General features: G+C 44.5%; 2 protein-coding genes across 16 annotated transcripts in view; one reads left to right on the plus strand and one right to left on the minus strand.

The window, feature by feature from the left end:
- Positions 1–6,401, minus strand: part of PRKCI (protein kinase C iota) — a 33,291-nt gene extending 26,890 nt beyond the window's left edge. Inside the window, exon 1 of one of the 2 annotated variants that reach the window (XM_087739225.1) lies at positions 6,263–6,401. Coding sequence is in view for 1 of the 2 variants with exons in the window: in XM_087739224.1 (XP_087595350.1) it covers positions 2,730–2,845 (116 nt within the window). In the remaining variant the exon portion in view is untranslated. Of the gene's footprint in view, positions 1–2,729; positions 2,967–6,262 lie in introns of those variants that run through there. The other variant, XM_087739224.1, reaches the window with a different exon arrangement.
- A 150-nt stretch (positions 6,402–6,551) lies between these two features.
- Positions 6,552–17,352, plus strand: part of PHC3 (polyhomeotic homolog 3) — a 37,988-nt gene continuing 27,187 nt past the window's right edge. For 8 of the 14 annotated variants that reach the window (XR_015700426.1, XR_015700427.1, XM_087739206.1 and 5 more), the window contains exons 1-6: positions 6,552–6,676; positions 10,005–10,152; positions 11,003–11,161; positions 12,598–12,675; positions 14,270–14,428; positions 16,733–16,831. Coding sequence is in view for 12 of the 14 variants with exons in the window: in XM_087739206.1 (XP_087595332.1) it covers positions 10,027–10,152; positions 11,003–11,161; positions 12,598–12,675; positions 14,270–14,428; positions 16,733–16,831 (621 nt within the window). In the remaining 2 variants the exon portion in view is untranslated. Of the gene's footprint in view, positions 6,677–7,048; positions 9,622–10,004; positions 10,153–11,002; positions 11,162–12,597; positions 12,676–14,269; positions 14,429–16,732; positions 16,832–17,352 lie in introns of those variants that run through there. The other 6 variants (XM_087739209.1, XM_087739207.1, XM_087739211.1 and 3 more) reach the window with 6 other exon arrangements.

Consider the following 17,352-nt stretch of genomic DNA (forward strand, 5'->3'; position numbering starts at 1 on the left):
GATTACGGTAACTCTTTAAAATAGATAAGACTCTTTTCAACATTTTAAACAACAGCCCTATGAGAAAGAGACGCGTGACTTACCTGAGAGAAGGAAATACCTGGATAAACTCAACCTAATGCCTTAATTCCCAAGTCTCTGGGAACTCCCATCCTCTTATTCTCATGATCTCTGTTCATTTTAGGAAAATTTTCCTTCCTGGTTTTTCATAATTCATGAATTTAAGATAAAGAATTACCACTGCACAGTTGAATGAAACAAAGGCCCTTCAAAGAATTCTTCATGAATTCTTCTTTGTCTTGGCTGAGAAAAGCAATTAGGCTCTTGGCCAGACCAAGCGATGTTTTGGGGATTCAGGTTCGGCTCTTTGCTCCGAGTCGGTAAGCACAGCGTCTCGAGCCCCAGGCGAGTATCCTGACTATCGCATTCCCAGCCGTTTCAAGAACGAATCTGTGCTTTTGAGTTGCTGGGGTTTTCTTCTTTAACCAGAAACTCTTTCTGCAAGTTGAAAAGACCTTCCTAGCAAGACTTTCACCACAACTCCTACAACCCACTTAAATGCTTCTATTAAAATGAAATTACAAGAGATTAATATTTAGCGATTAACACTATTTCCCATTAAATCCTCTACCCAGCTCTAATCTTGAGACAGTTTATTTGACGAAAGGGGAAAATGCTGCCTTTGATATCAGCATTTAGATCCTCAGTCTCCAAGTCATTCCAGTGTAAGTGCAGGTAAAGTGTTTTGCTTTGATACCCACTTTTGATAGTGCTAGCCTGCAAAGCAGACATGAGACCTTCTGTTGTAAGAATGTGGAGAGAATAATTTGTTTAGATCTCAAAACAAATCATGACTAAGGCATTCAACTTGTTAGTTTGTTGGTATTCACAATGGTTAACCAACACCCTATATGACTCAGTGTTATTAAAAGTAAACTGGTAATTGCATTAACAGATAAAAAGTCAACAGATGAGACTCAAAAGAAACATTCCAGTGCCTGTGAAATTATTACCCAATATTTAAAGTGTCACGAGCCAGCATTCCTATCCAATGTAGCAGTTTTCTTCCTCACTCCCACATCCCTGAGCCGCTTTCCCTCTGTTCTTGCCTCACAGCCTCCCTGTGCAAGAATTCACGTTGATTGCATGTGGAAACGATGAAGATTAAAACTGACCCAGCAGAAGAAAAATCAATGGCTTTAACTCAGAACAGTTCCCACTTTAGTTCACTGCCTGACCAAATGAACACTTCCGCCAGCTGATAGCTGGGGCATCTCCACATCTGTAAGACATGGTGGATTAAAGGGACCATAAAACAAAGACCTTAGAATTTCACATACTATTACTTTGACAGTGTTTCACATGTCCTTTAAAGCCACAGACTGTGCCAGTCTCCACAGGACTCCTATAGACTTTTGTCAAGAAAAGCCCCAAAGCAGACACAAGCTAGAAATTAAACATGGTAGCAAATACCAAATGCCCAGCATGGTTTCTATACCTCTCCTTAAAATGATAAAGCTAGAGATACCAGAGAGTAAATACTGTAAATGTAATAAATCTTTTCTGGTACTTAATACAGATAACTGGAAGGAAGCTGTCGAGAATATGTGTTCAATCTTAATCCAAAAATGCCACCTACATTTTTTTCTGCTTAGATCACCTCCACTCAAACTTAATGGCCCAATGAACCACTGTCAACCTTTGCATTCAAACTTTTAAAGTTAGATCCTGTAACTGTTACTATTTAATAGGGGGTTGTGAACCCAAAGCAAAACACTTCCTTTGCCTTATATGTTATTGTTGGAGAGCCATTGAATTAGACCAGCAACGTGCAGATTTTCCTTGTGCAGACCTCTAGCGTTTTTGTTTACAGCAGAAGCATAATTAACAGTAGATGCGTCTTAGCTACCATTCCCAGGCTCCCTCAGAAGCCACTCAGTCCCTGGGAAACAGCCTAAAATCTGATGAAATAGGTTTTTCATCCAAACACCCTCGAGACCTGCATATCACTTAACACGCAGAGGCCAGGACCAAGGCTGGACCCTTGACATATTTTTTTAAGGACGACTTTTGGCACGCGTCCCCAGTAAAGCGTTGTGAGGAACGGGCGGCTGTTACTGACGGGGAAGAGGCAAAGGACCGGGGTGCGCGGGCAGCGGGGGGGGGCAGGGCAGGGGAGGCCCCTCAGGTGCCTCCCTGTTTACCGGCGACGCCGTGGCGGCCGGACCGAGACCCGGGGGTGCCCAGCCCGTGCGGGCCCCGGGCAGCCCTCCAAAGCCATTTTAAGGCGGCTGTCTAGTTGTGGGGAGGTTTTTTTCCTTCTCTCTTTTTCTTTTCCCCACAAGTAAGTGGATATCCAAGACTCGAGACCTTAACGCTACAGCAAACGCAGCGGACGCCCGGTGTGTAAAATGCCGCCGCTGACAGAAACCTGCGGGCGGTGAGCCCTGACGAGGCCGACAGCCGCGACTCCGGTCCCCGGCGGAGAGCCGGGGTGTTCTCCAGCCCCCGCACCCCGGCACCGGAGGGCAGCCCGCCCCGAGCGCCCCGCCCAGCCCCCGCAGAGGAGCCTCCTTTAGACCCCGCCGCTCCCGAGGGACCGGGCCGGGCAGCGCGGCGCCGGCCCCGCCGCCCCGGGCGCTGGCGAAAGCCTCTCCTCGCGCCGGCCGCCGCCCCTCCGCCTGCCGGGGCCTCCCCTCCCATCCCCGGGGCTCCGCGCCCTCACTCACCCCTTGTAGTAGGCTTTCACCCGGACCTGGTGGGCGCTGTCCCCGCCGAGGCCGCCCCCTCCGCCGCCCGGAGCCGACATGGTGCTGTTGCCGCTGCTGTCCCGCTGCGTCGGCATCCCCTCCCCGCGGCGAGCGGCTCCGCCCGGGCGGGCGGGCGGGCGAGGGGAGGCTGAGGGCGGCGGGGGTCGCGCAGCCGCCGCCGCCGCCGCCGTCCCTCGAGCGCGCCGCGACCCCGCCCCCGCCTCACGGCGCCAGCCCAGGGCGGGCGGGACCACGGCGGGGGTGGGGGGAGCACCGGAGCAGGGGCAGGGGCGAACGCGGAGCCGGGCGGGACAGCGCAGGCGGGGAGCGCGGACACTGCCCCGCAGGAAGGAGGAGCCGCTCCGGGAGCGGTCGGTCAGCAGCTCTGCCGCCCGGGGAAGGCGGCCGCGACGCCTCGCGTGTCGCGCCCCCCCCCCCCCCCCCCGGGGAGCTACATGGGCTCTCCCCGCGCACAGCTGCGGAGCGGAACGCTCCACGCCGAAGCGGAAGCGGGGGGAGAGGCGGCGGTGGCGCAGAGGCAGCCGGGATCCCCGCAGCGAAGGCGCCGGAGCGGGCGGCTCCAGCTCAGGCGGGCCAGGAGCCACCCTGATGGCCTCGCTTCCCCGCCACTTGGTACGGCCCACCGCGGGGCACGCTGGGCGGCAAGGCGGCAATGAGCGGCGCCGCGGCCCCGGCTGCGGGAACCGCAACCGGCCGGCGGCCCCTCGCCTCCCGGGCAGCTGTGGTGGCCGGGCCGGGGCCGCCGAACCGCCTCTTTTGAGTTCTGGGTGCCGGCAGGGCTTCACCGCAGGGTGAGCGGAAGGGGCGAAGGAGGAAAGCTTCGCTGAGGTACCGACAGGACCGTCCGCCTTTCAAGGCCAGGAAGGCCTGCGGTGGCGCTCTGTGGCGAGCACTGGTGCAGGCTCTCCAGCTGAGCTCTCGCGTACAACCTAAACCCATCACCGCCACCAGGAAAAACAGGCTTGGACACACCTATGCTCCTTTGCCATCGGTTTCAAACCGTGACCCCTCCGCGAATTTCGCCACCACCCCTCTGGCCTGAGAGGAGCCGTGGAAAAGTCAGGATTTTGACACCAGACGGTTGCAGAAGTCGCGTGCTGCCCTTCAGCAGCCGCGCGGAGCCGGCAGGCAACTGGAGCTCTTCAGAAGCAACGGCGAGGCGTTTCCTACAACTACTGTTGACTAAAATATTTTCTGTAAGAATTCATGCCATGTCCACGGCCCACAAGGCTATATTCAGTTCAGGTGAAGCTTTAATTACCATATGGCTAAGATGTTTTTTAAGAAAGGAACAGGAAAGATGCGTTTTACTAGAGGGGGGTGAAGGGGGATGGTTAATAAAAGGTATTTTATTAAAACTGTTAATCATAAGCCACCTTATCACTGCAAGTAGTATTTCCTTCCCACTTTGCCTGTTTAACAATACATCAATAGCTCCATTGATATCACGTATTTATATTGCCCAACGCTTCCTGAACAGACTGATGTTTCCGGCAATTCTAAGAAACAGGGAACCTTTGTTTTCTTCTGTGACAGTAAAAAACAATTCCTTTTTTCCACTGCTCCCCTCCACGCTCCAATCTGCATCGCATCTGCTTGGTTGTATTGGAGCAGCGTGGAGTTCGGCTTTTTCGTGTTTGGTTACAGGCTGCTACAGGAGATCGGCACTTCCAATCAACACCCCTTGCTCTTTCTCATATTGGTGATAAAATAAGGCCTTATTTGCTGTTTACCTTTGGTGTCGTTACAAAGTACAGAATTTTTTTCATGCTACCTGCCCTTCCTACAGCCATTGGGTTTTTTTTTCCTCAGAAGAAAGTTATTTGCTCCACCCAGCTTCCACACAATCTTACATTTTTTTTTGTACATCAGGAAGTATCTTGCTGTATCTGAACTCACCCATGTCTTGCACCAGGACTTCCAACATATTTTTGTGTCCTACTGGATCTCCAAGAGTATTTCAGCATGAGTCTTCATTTTCCCTACACCTCCTTCTTTTTTAACCTATGAAAATTCTTATTTTTCTCCCACGTAATCATCATACGATCTTTTATAGAAACCAGGCATCCTCATTAGACCTGGAAAATTGTCACTATTTATCACAGGCAGTCCACCTGCAGTCAGTGTGACTGCTTCACCCTTCAACAGTTTAAGCTCATCTATAATGCTTTGGAAGGTATTTGAGTTCTGTAAGACACTTGCCAAGACTCTTCTTTGCAAAGCACTTATCTATCCCAACTAGCTGCTAGACGTCTGGCATTTCCCCCACCGCCCCTTCACATCCAATTATCAGTTGGTCAAACTGCATTATGTGAGGAAACAGCAACCTAACTGCAGAAAGAGGTATTGCTGAGCTACATTTTACTATTTGTTCCTATTGTTCTGTTATCGAATTTTTAACCGATTTCATTTTCACTCACACAACTGGTTCTGTCAAATATTTAAAGTGTCACGAGCCAGCACTTCTGTCCAATGTAGGCACTTTCTTTATCATTGAGAATACAAGAAAATTTGAAAATACTAGTATACCTGGAGGCTATGTAATGATTTTATGTAATTCGAAGATACGGAAGGTATGTCTTCATCACAGGAAGACATTTCGTGAGGAAGAGAGGGCGAGGTGCTGAGTTTATCAAGATGTCCCACGTAAGATTTTAATTAGACCTACATGGTATAGTGGCTATTTGTGCTCATGGATGTTGGGCTTTACCCATCTATGCCAGGTAATATGCAGCAGCTGCTACCACCTGCCAACAGGAATCCATTCAACTCGGATCAATTGCGGTCAGTTTGGAGGGAGGGGTGGTCTTCCCCATGGCAAGGAAAGTCTCAGGGCCAACATTTCATAGGAAGGAACTGAAAGCTAAGCTAACAGGGCTAAAAGACTCTTCTGTTTCATATCCCTCAGAGAAGTTAAAAGCTCATCACCAGTGTCCTGGTTGGAGCTGCCGAGGTCCTTGAGCAGCCAATGTGGAAAAGCACTACAAACACATATTTTCCTGATCTTAACCTCCCAAAAGCATTCTCAAAACAGTACGTATGACCTCCTTCATCTTCCTACTATAGCTAAAGCATGAAGTAAAGATTTGCCATAGGCCCTGGTAACATACAGCTCAACTGTACCGCTGCCACGGGAAAATTACCTGTCCCTGCTGCTGTGCTCAGCTAAACACGCAGCACCGTTGGAGATACGGGAGAAATAAGACAAAGAGTCTTAAGGCAGAGGACGTTAATCAACCTCTGTAAACAGTTAACAAGACCTGGCCTGAGAGAAGAAACAGGAGGACACCGCAAAACAGCCTAGCAAGGAAATACCAAGATAAGCATGGGAAAACAAGGCCGTTGACAAAGCCAAAGTGATAATCATTTGAACCATGAGTGAACTATCCCAAGTAACACAGTAAAAACCACACCTCCAGCAAGGAAGGCCCCGGCCCAAGCAAAGACCCCTACCCACTGAGCACGCTCTGTAAATTTAACACACACTGTACCTCTAAGTGGAGACGAGGCTTGTGAGAAGTGGCAGAAGCAAGGATGAATAAGTGGAATTGTGAAAATACTGGTAACGACTACTCAGAACATATAAAATGTCACATGTGGTCATGTTAACCAAGGGGTGCTAGCTTTGTGGAGCTACCACCTAGCACCCATGTCTGCCGGGCTGCTGCTCCCCGCCACAACCTTCCCGCGCTAACGTGAAGCCAGTCGCTACCTCACGGCGGTCTGACAGCCGCCCGGGAGGCGCCGCCACCGCCGCCCCTCACGGACGACGCCGGTCTCCGACGACAACATGGCGGCGGGGGCCATCACGTGCCCGGCGCCGGCGTCGCCCAGCGCGCCTGCGCGGCGCCTCCCCCTGAGGGAGGCGAGAAGATGGCGGAAGCGGAGTGAGCGGCTTGTCCGAGGCGAGTCTCCCGGCGGGACGCGCGGAGGAGGGGGAGCGGCAGCGGCAGGCCCCGGCCAGGCCGCGGCGGGGCGGGGCGCGTAGGCGGGGACCCGCGCCCTGACAGCGCCCCGGCGGCGGGCCGGCCCCGGGCGGGGAGAAGGGTGCCTCCCCTCCCGCCCACCTTTTCTCCCTCCCCGGCGGCGGCTGGCGCCCGCGGGGCTGCTGAGGGGGCGGGCGGGGGCGCTGGGCCGGAGCGCGGCCGCCGGTTGCGGCGGCGGGGCCGGGCTGGGTGAGGCCGCGGCCCGGTGCGAGGGGCTGAGGGGGCGGGTCAGCCCGGCGGGCCCGGCCTGCGGCGGGGAGCGCGGCCGCGGCCGCCCCGGGGCCCTGCCGCTGCCCGCGGAGCAGCCCCGGGGCTCCCTCAGCGCCGCGGAGGCCCCCGGGCCCGGGCGGCCCCCGGGCTGGGTCGCTCCGCGCCGGTTCCCGGGCAAGTTGCAGCGTGTGGCGTGGGTTGTATTTCTACAGGGCATAGTTTCAACTCTCTCCTTTTTTAATTTTTTTTTTTTTAAACAAAAAACACAAAACCCCAAGGTTTGGGCAAGGTTGGCCTATGCTGTAGTTAGAGTGAAGGGAAAGAGAGAGGATTTATTTTGGAGCCTTCAGTCATATACAAAAATGCCTGTAGGGATTAGACTTGGAGGAGATTTTCATTTATTTCCTGCGTTTTGTACCCTTGCAGTTGTAAGGAGAGGTCATGAATAGAAAGAATAAGAATAAACCAGATATGTAAAAAAACCTCCACCCTATTTTCAAATACCAGTTGTGGTTGCAGATTGTCAGCAGTGTTCGTTATTACCGTGACGTTTACCAAAAGTCAAACTTTCTGAAGCGTCAGTAGTGACGTGTATCCACTGTGAAGGTAGTTTAATGTTGTTGGTATAGAATAACAAGTATTTTTTTTACTTCACTTCAGATATTTGCTTTGACCAAAAAATATAAAGAGAATGAAACTTCTGAATTTTGCACATTATGCACAGTGTAATTTGAAATTATGTGGTGTCTCATACTGTTACTGCTTGAATAAATACTTGTTTCCAATATAGTTTTCTGTTGTGCTTTATATTTTGGGGTTGCTGAAATGCATAGTGGGTTTTTAAAGTCAGAATTCAGTGCATTTTCTACAACTTACTTTGCATTATAGAGGTTCTTTTAAGTTGCTCACAGGCAGCATCGCTGTAAGGTCTTTGTCATACATTTAACAAAATTAATTTTACTGTAAGTTAGGAGTTTTGCCTTTTTGATATTGTTGAGTACTCAATTAACAATTCCAGGAGACTATTTTCAATTGTATCAGGGAGTTTGTTTTTTTTTTTTTATAACTAGAAGTGGTCTCCGCATATACAGCATTGTAAAATAAATGAAAGCTATGCTGTAAACGCAGTTTGATTTTAAGCCTGTAATGGTTTTTATACTTTCTGTCATAAAATATCCATCTGCTAAATTGTAATGGATTCTTGGTTTCATGCTAAAAAAAAAAAAAAAAAAATTATGTATTTCCTCTTCTCCCTTAAACATTCCACTCCTCACTTCAAGAGAGGAGAGGTTTCTAACAAGTGTCATCTGTTGAAACACCTTACTATTCCTTCAGCCGAAAGAGGGCACGCGGTTTCCATGCCTTAGCGCTGTGCTGCCTGGTGTTGGTGTCGCGGTAGGACTGAGGGGAGGCCCGTAAGCATCTCGTACCGGCTCCAAGTGAGGTGTTAGAGGAGGACTGGAGATGCACCTCAGCGCCAGGCCATGCTGAACAACAGTTTGGGAGCTCTTTCCTCTTTTCCGTGTACATCCACTGCGGGAACAATTTGGGCAATGACAGAATTAGTTTTTAAAATGAGACACTTTCATCTAAAGGATTAACAGCTCTCGTGGGGTGAACTTCTCATGGAATAGCTGGTGGAGTGTGATACGTTGCACATCTCACTAATAATACATATAAACCATGCCTGAGAATGAAGGAAATTAAACATCCAGAGTTGTTTTCTTAGGCTAATTTAACTGGTTGCATAACTCTCTGCTAAAACTAGCTAGACAAGTTGTAGGTGTAAATACTTTGATGTGCTTTTAATGTCCTCTGGAGGAGACAGGACTTTTTTTTCAAGGTACTTTTCATTAGCATTATGTGAAATTAATGTAAAGTGTTTTTAGAAGTGATGCTGTTTTTATTGCAATTGAAGTAGTTAACCCATGTATGTTGTGCTCTAATGTAGGTAGACAAATGGCATCAATAATGCACAACAGATCTGAATTTTTAACAACAAAGACTTATTTTTTTCTTCAGTCCTAATAGGAGGGATCTCTGCTTTTAAAGCATGCTTTATTGCCATAAATTCTCTTTGATGGCAAAACATATGCAGATATACAATACAAAGATAGGCGTGAGGTCCCTAGGTGACCACGTATCTATTAAAAGTTTAGTTATTCCGAGTAATCAGGTGCTACAGCATCATGTGCGGTTCTCTACTTGCAAAGTAGTCATGTTCTGAGAAGGTGACGGGGGCAGCCTGGCAGCGCTGCATTCTGCTTTTCGCTGTGTGAGTTGAAACTCCTAATTATGTTCCCGTTTGGTGCAGCATCCAACGGGCGGCTTGTTAAGCACTTGGCAATGCTGCTTTTTTTTCTAGTACGTTGCAGCTCTCTCAGTGATTATTTTTCTGAACTCTTCTTTATTGTAAGAAGGAAACACATCTTCTCCCCACCATTTTTTTTAACATCCTTTTAAAAGCAATAAACAGGAACTATACTATTTCCTGTTAATCATAATACTAAAACTGAAAAAGAAACTAAACATCCCTCATATGTTGAGATAAGCGATTTATTTCAGTTTTAAAGACAACATTTTGGGAGAGTGTATTATGCAACAGAGGGAAGTCTCGTGAGGCTGGGGAGGAATCATCAGAGGTGCTTAAATAGGTAGGTTTTTTCCTTGACTGTTGCTGTATTTTGGAAGGTATTCTGTAAAAAGTAAAAGCATTTTTCTCTACATCCTTTCCGTCTCTTGCCAAATAGAGCATGCCACCAGTGATTTTTGCAGAGAACGTGTTTTGCTGAATGTACAGAATGGTCAGCCGGCAGTTGCTGTGCTGTGGGGAAGAGGGGTGCGGCAGTACTCCTGTGTAGCTTGCCGGAAATCTTGCGTGTATTCCTAAACTGGTCACCTACTGCTACTCTTGATGGATCTTAGATGATTACAGCCACATCTCTCAACAAATTCCATCAAGTAATAGCAAATCCTACAAACTTACCCCTTTGAAAATTGTCCACTGTTCTATCCACTTTTATTTCAATTCTGCCAGGCTGGACGAACACTGCACAGCTATGGAGAATGAACCAAACACAACAACATGTTCTGCATCTACAACTACGATCACTACCACCTCCACTTCCCGGACACAGCTGCCACAGATATCTGTCTACAGCGGCTCTGACAGGCATGCCGTCCAGGTAATGGGCTATGAGATGTTCTTTCCTGTACTGTACAGTGCTCTCAAACGCAGACGTTGCACAATACTTTACACAAGATTAAGTTTCCATTCTTAATTACTGTCTCCTTTCTCAATATCTGACTTTCTGGTTTTCAGAAGATATTGTTTACCAAAGGGTATCAGATCACTTAAGAATAGTGCAGGGTACAGGCCTGCCTCCCAAAACCAAACCAAAACCAGCTCAACCTGGCTGAAAATAAGAGCGTTGGTTAAAGTGGTTAGTGCGGAGGGAAAGGAGTGGTGGCAGTGGAAATGCTATGCTAGAAGGTTCGGGGTTTTTTGCCGTTCCCCAAGGGTATGGATTATTAACGTAAGCCTTTACAAAATAACACAAAATAAAGCTGTTTGTTTGACTAACATTGACTACAGGGATCCAGAGGTATCTGTGCGTGTAACTGCTGCTTTGGATCCAGCTGCCTCTTGATGTTCTTTAAATTAGGTCTCCTCGAACTCTGTACAGTCCGTTCTGCTGGGTTTGATAATTGAGTCTCTCTCCCGCTATCCTGATCTTTCAGAAAGCAGAACATTTTGTAGGACTCGTTGACAAGAACCTAAGAGGCTTGCATGTTGTGTTGTGAATGATGCTGTATTGTCAGCTGATTGTCAGGCTTTCCTTGAAAACGTGAATATATTTTATGTTGACTGTTCTGTAACTTGGTTGAGAACAGTGATGGAGCAAGTTCAGTATGACATAATTGGTGTGAAAAGCATTTATTTGATTTTCTTTCCTTGTAAAGGTAAACTGCAGCATCATGTCAGCATGGCGTGTACGTTGTAATTGTAATTAATTACCTACTGATTCATCACAGGTTATTCAGCAGGCCTTGCATCGTCCTCCTAGCTCAGCTGCTCAGTACCTCCAGCAGATGTATGCAGCCCAACAGCAGCATCTAATGCTGCAGACTGCTGCTTTGCAGCAGCAGCACTTAAGCAGTACCCAATTTCAGAGTCTGGCAACTGTACCACAGGTGAGAGCGAAGATTGCTGAAAAAGAACGTTGTACTACTTTCTAGAGTAGGACTACAATTCTAGAGCATTGTCAAACATAATAACAGCTTAAGTGCCTGAGCTTAATGCCTCACAATAATTCACTGTTGTATTTTAATGACTTTGTTATTTTAAATTGTATCTTCCTCCAAACTGTTTGGAGGATTTTGTCCAGTGTTATAGATGCTCCAGTAGGCGACCATTCCATGCTTTATTGCATACATTATAATGCATCATGTAAATCATCAGAGAGTAATAAAATAAATATTAAAAGCAGACTACTTCAATCTTCATCCCATGATTTTCTGTAAAAGTTGATGGGGAGAGCAATGAATAACAATGTATCTTAGTGAAATCAAATAAAAGTAACGAACATCTGGTATCTTAGTGTGTTTTGCCACACATCTGGCTGCGTTATAAGTAATGGCAAAATTCAATTTTAACTCTGAGTGTGGGAATGTAGGAGGTAAATGACATTTTGTTTCTGAAGCACAGCTTTTAACATTAGCTAACACTGGAGGAGACCCATTTTGAAAACTCAAGCAGTGGAAAGATTTCCTTTGACCTCAGTTGACCTTGGATTGAGACTACTATCTCGCAGAGATGGTTGTCAGTGATTTTGCACATGGAAATGCTAAAACAGAGTTAAAGACTTCAGGGATATAGCTGTTTGTTGTCAGAACTGGGACTGACTCTTCTACGCTCCTGGCTTTTTCTTCTATACCTTTTCCATTAGATTGTGGTAATATATTGATTTATCATCGTTTTGTGACGGATTTGTGTGTGCGTATGCACTCACTGAGACAGAGCAAAGAAAATCAGATTGGGGAAGGCCAAGAAGTTTTGGTATGCAGTCTGTTAATAGAGAAATCTAAGTCACTGTCTCTGTATTCATCCGAAGGGCTGGAATAGCGTATTGTTATAGACACTAGATGTGCATACATAAATTATCATTCTTGAATATGAGGGCGTTCTTTACAGCATTTATAAAGTTTGTTTTATTTTTAGAGGATTCTAATCATAATAAAAATCATGATGTGAGTTTTAATAATGACAGTTTATAATGATGTCACATTTAAAGTTCTGAGCACCCTAGGTAGGGAGCTGATCAGTTAGCTCCATCATTAACAGTCTGATAGACTTTACCTCTGATAGTTTTTGTTCAAGCCTTGATCTGCAAGAATCTGAGTGCCTGAAATTGGGTAGGAATTCAAGGCTTTTAGCACCTTGCAGATAGCATTCCATGCTGCAGAGTGCATGTTGCTGAAAACTAATTCCTCTGAGTAAAGCATTTTTACAGTTAACTCAGAGAAGAGGTAATGGTAGAGAGGGAGGTTTCTATGGTTTATGCAATAATATGAACATCACTTAAAGACTTTTTTTATTTCAATATTTGACACGTATTCTTGCTATTTAGGCAAGCCTGTCAGGTGGGAGGCAATGTACTTCCCCTACTGGGAGTGTCACTCAGCAGTCAAGCATGTCGCAGACCTCGGTACGTAACTGAACAAAGCCCTCCATCCATTCTCAACCCCTCTTGGCTATTGTATAACTATTTGCAAAAACAGAAAAGATTTTAGTATTTAAATTTGTGTGGGTAAAATTAGTATTACAGAAACAGTAAATGGAAGTGTGACGACTCTGTAGTAAGTGTTGGCCGCGCTTCCAGCATCCGCCAGTCATCCTGGTGCATGCTGCCAGCCGCTAATGTTGCTGGCCAGCGTTGGAGGCTTCCCCGGTGCCAGCCCACTCTTGGTGCTCCCAGGGGCAGCTGCTCACTCCACAAGCACTGGTGACTGTTCAGACCGCTACAGGAGTCACTCCCTGAGCTTTCATCTGTTACATGATTTCTTACTGGATTTTTCACATTAGTTTCTTTATTCAAGGCACCATTGTAGGTTAAAATCATAACTCTCTGTATCAGTGATTAAAGAGCACCAAATCTGAAGAATCCAAGTCAATGCTCACATATATATATGCGAAACTGAATAAATGTTATAGCATTCATTCTTTTATTGATTATCATCTTTTATCATGCATCTTTTATGCTCTTTCAATTACTTCATCCATATTCTAGGCATGTGCTCAGGTTTCAGTTATTAGCAGCTCTGTGTTCAGTTCATGCTGTATTTCTTCAAGCGGCATCTTCAGACATGTAATTTGCACAGTCTCTTATGTACAGTTCTACAGTTGTCTGGAGTAGGACTTTGTTAGTCCTGCAGACATCCTGCTTATTAATCATGCCCTCAAGCTGTTCATGATTTCAGTGCATAGCTTCAGTTATTTAACTGTATATTTTTTAAGCTCTCATAGCATTGCTTTGGCTTACAGTTGTTAGAGGTGAAATCATTCATTCATTAAATTTAGGTGGGAAAGTCTTTAAAGATGTCTGATGTTAAACTAACATAATAATTGGGCTGGGATTTTTCCAGGAAATCTTTTGAGTAAGTGATGAAAAAGAGCTGGGCACTTAACTCTGTTAGACCGGTTAGGAAAAAAGGAAAAAGAAACAAACCAAAAACACAGCAGCTTTTGTTTGAGAAAATGCTAAGGAGCGATTGTTCAGGAGCATTTAATATGAAATTCTAGGAAGTTTTACTTTCCAGTCATTTTTAAATGTGCCTATGTAGAACGAGGAATCAAAGTCCTTATATGGCAGTGCAAAGAAAAGTCCTGATCAGGTTGAATAACAAGCATAACAGAAGATGTCAGTCCAGTCAGATAATATAAACATTTAAAGATGCTTGAATATTAAAATTTAGGTGTTTTTCTTAAAATATTGCAAGCTCATGCTACATATTCTGTAAATGTATATTTCTATGAGGTATATTTTTCAGACTTCATAATATCATTGTTTGTACTCGTAACTGGTTATTATTATTTACTGCTAAACAGTTGCTTGCAGTTTAAGAATGAAAATGTACAGTCTTGCCAGAATCCAGTTTTGTGATGATTGGCTCAATATATTTTTGATGTCTTTACAGTTCAGAGATTTCAACTGCCCCTGCCATTTTTGTCAAAGGCTTTCTGGCTTTAGACCCTAGGATGAATGAATTTCCATGACAGAAGCAATATTTTTGTTTCCTTAGATTAACCTCTCCACCTCTCCTACACCTGCACAGATAATAAGCCGTTCACAGACCTCCAACACCACCAGCAGCAGTATTACCCAACAGACTATGTTGCTGGGGAGCACCTCTCCAACCCTGAGTGCAAGCCAGGCTCAAATGTATCTACGAGCTCAAATGGTAAGTTTTGATTACAATTCTTAAGCTTGGTTTTGGTCCGTCCCTCTCTTCTCCACCTCCCACCCCCCAAAAAACAACCCACCTTAACCATTTCAGTTTTTTTGTTTCTATAAATTAGTTATAAATATTTTTCTTTAGTTTCAGATAGCATTGAGAATTTAGTCACAAATTTGTGAATACGTATCTTCTGAAACACTGTAGACATCAGAAGTAAAAGAATTGCCATAGCTTAGTTCTCTGGTGAAGTTTGCTCAAGTGTTTTTAGCCTGGTTGTACTGCAATTATTAAATTGATCAAACATGGGAAAAACGGAAAAAGAGCACTTGTCTTTTCTGGCGATGTAGAAGGGAATACTGGAGTCTCTCTGTATTCAAGGTAGATTGTTTTCCAATGCACTGGTAACATTCAGAGTTCCAACTCTTGATTAAAATTTTCTTCTATTTAACTAAGACTGTTCTTTGCATTATTGTCTCTAGAATTCAAGTTAGATATATAGCTTTGATTCTCTTTGGATTAACATGAAACTCATTAGATTCTTGCAATTTCCTGTCAATATGGCCTTTCCATTTCCTAATGGGCAACTTTGAAAAATCTGTTCAGTGATTTATTTATTTATTTATTTTATTTAATACTTTCTCTAGTGAGTTTCCTATGAATTGAACCTTACAATCCGTGAGGGATTTCATAGAAATTACTGAAGTTGTACGTGAATGCTCGGGTACCAGTCAGCACTTGGTAAAGGCCAAAGACACTAGTATGGCTTGTGTGAGTTGATGACCAGAGCTTTCTAGAGTGTTGTATTCAACTATATGAAACAGGAAGAATCACTGTTGTCCTACACAGAGACTCAGAGCCAGAGGTCCATGACTGCAGTGGTATATAAAATTAGATGCAGGCATAAGTTCTTGCAGGAATAGCACCCATGAAGTACGTTTGGGAAAAGTGATCCTTTGTTCTTTTTCTGAGATTTTTCTTAGGCATGCACAGCAATGCTGTTATGCTGTGTTGAGTTTTTTCTTTGGCTCTTGTTTTCCTACGTATTTATTGAAAAAGTAGTATAACTTGGAGATAAGGATTTAAAGATCAAACACCTGTTTATCCATTTGCCAGTGAAAGGATTTCTTGAGTCTCTGGTTTGTAAGCAAAGCTCGGTGCTGAATGCACCTAGTACTATTTAAGAGAGCAGGAATTACAGATTCCTTTTGTGTCGCTGCCTTGCAATATGCATTAACAACTTGGTAGCTGAAGCAGTATGGGGATGACATTGCTGGGTTTTGTAGTAGCAATCTCTCTCAATGACAGGGATTATTGATACAGTTTTCTTATTCGTTTGCACTAAGTTTTCATCCAGACGCTCAGTGTCAAATCCCATGCTTATTTGAATAACTGCTTTATATCCTAGTTTCAAGAAAGAAACTTACCCTGTTAGTTTCTGTTTGGAATGGTATTGCAAGATCATTTTGCTAGCCTCAGTAGTTCGAACGTCATACCTGTCTTTCCGTGTTTCTAGCTAACCATACTAAGTCATGTATTTTTCTTCATCACCAAGACCTTTCATTTTCTTTAAAGAGGTCAACTCTTATCTCTAGCGAGCTCATAATAACAACTTAATCACCAGCTCAATTCAATTCCAGATAAAAACCTTCATGTTTTCTTAGCCGCTCCTTGCATTTGAGATCTCTTTAAAAATGTGCAAGACTAACTAATGGTCTCTCTTCAAAGCCTTCCATAAAGCTTGTCTTTGCTATATTGCCTGTAAAGAAATTAATGAGAATTAGGTATGCTGGTATTCTGAAGTTAGTAATTCCAGGTTGGTTGTATGATACCTGTTCTCACTATGAAACTTAATTAGCATAGTTAAAGTTCATATAACAACTCTGCTTGTTAAATAACATTTTGGCAGATTGAAAGATCTAATTTCTCTTTCTTTAATATAGTAGATATTGGGCTGCGCTCTTGACTTCTTTGCCTTTGTTTCACTCCTTTGTAATATTGGAGGGAAAGTCCTCTTTAAAATACTTGTAGGAAAGATGATAGGTGAATGTATATATGAGAAAGATTTTTCTCAATATGTAGAGCAAATATTTTACATTATGATATTTATTTTACATTATTATCTTTTACTTACTTAAATTACCATGATAAATTGTTCTTCGAGTAAGTTCATCTAAAAGTAAAAAAAGTAAATCTTAGAAGCTGTACATCACTACGTGTAAGTTATGTATCTCTCTCTAAAATATTGCATTTCTTCCACATATTTTCAAAGTTTCAGTCTGTTACCAGGTATTTTTTCTTGCTTTGCAGCTTATTTTTACTCCTGCGACCACTGTGGCTGCTGTCCAGTCTGACATTCCTGTTGTCTCATCATCTTCCTCATCTTCCTGTCAGTCTGCAGCTACTCAGGTGAGCTTGTGTAAATTTATTAAAGGTATGTACAGTAGAGTGGGCCAAAATCAAGCCGTTCCTCTCGGCTCTCAATGTTCAGTACTGCCCTGTTGCCAGATGTTGTTAACCTTGGTTGTCTGGTAGTTTCTATAGCAGCAATGACATTGCAAAAATCCAGTTTGATCCGTAGTCAGTGAGGCAATGGAAAAGCTTTAACACTGGTACACTTTCTTTTTCTTACTTTGCGATAAATATGTCCTTAGGGTTTCAGTCAGCTGTATTTAGAGAAATGTCTTTGTTTAGCATGTAAGCAAACCTGAGCAAGTAGGCAATGCCAGTTAATAAGAAAAAAATGCATTTGGTTATATCTGTAGATGTGTATATTAACACTTAGCCAAGATGTTTGTGAAGGTACAGTATAGTGATCTCACAGTATCGTCTTCCATGTAGAAATATCAGAGAAACTCAGTAGTTCATCAGTGATTAGCAGTGTCTCAATGGCACACCTAACATGGCCTGTTAGGTGAACCGACACTTCT

The sequence above is a fragment of the Nipponia nippon genome, unplaced genomic scaffold (assembly GCF_047370975.1).
Source record: "Nipponia nippon isolate SJK-2023a ecotype South Korea unplaced genomic scaffold, ASM4737097v1 scaffold_7, whole genome shotgun sequence".
NCBI classification, from domain to species: domain Eukaryota; kingdom Metazoa; phylum Chordata; class Aves; order Pelecaniformes; family Threskiornithidae; genus Nipponia; species Nipponia nippon.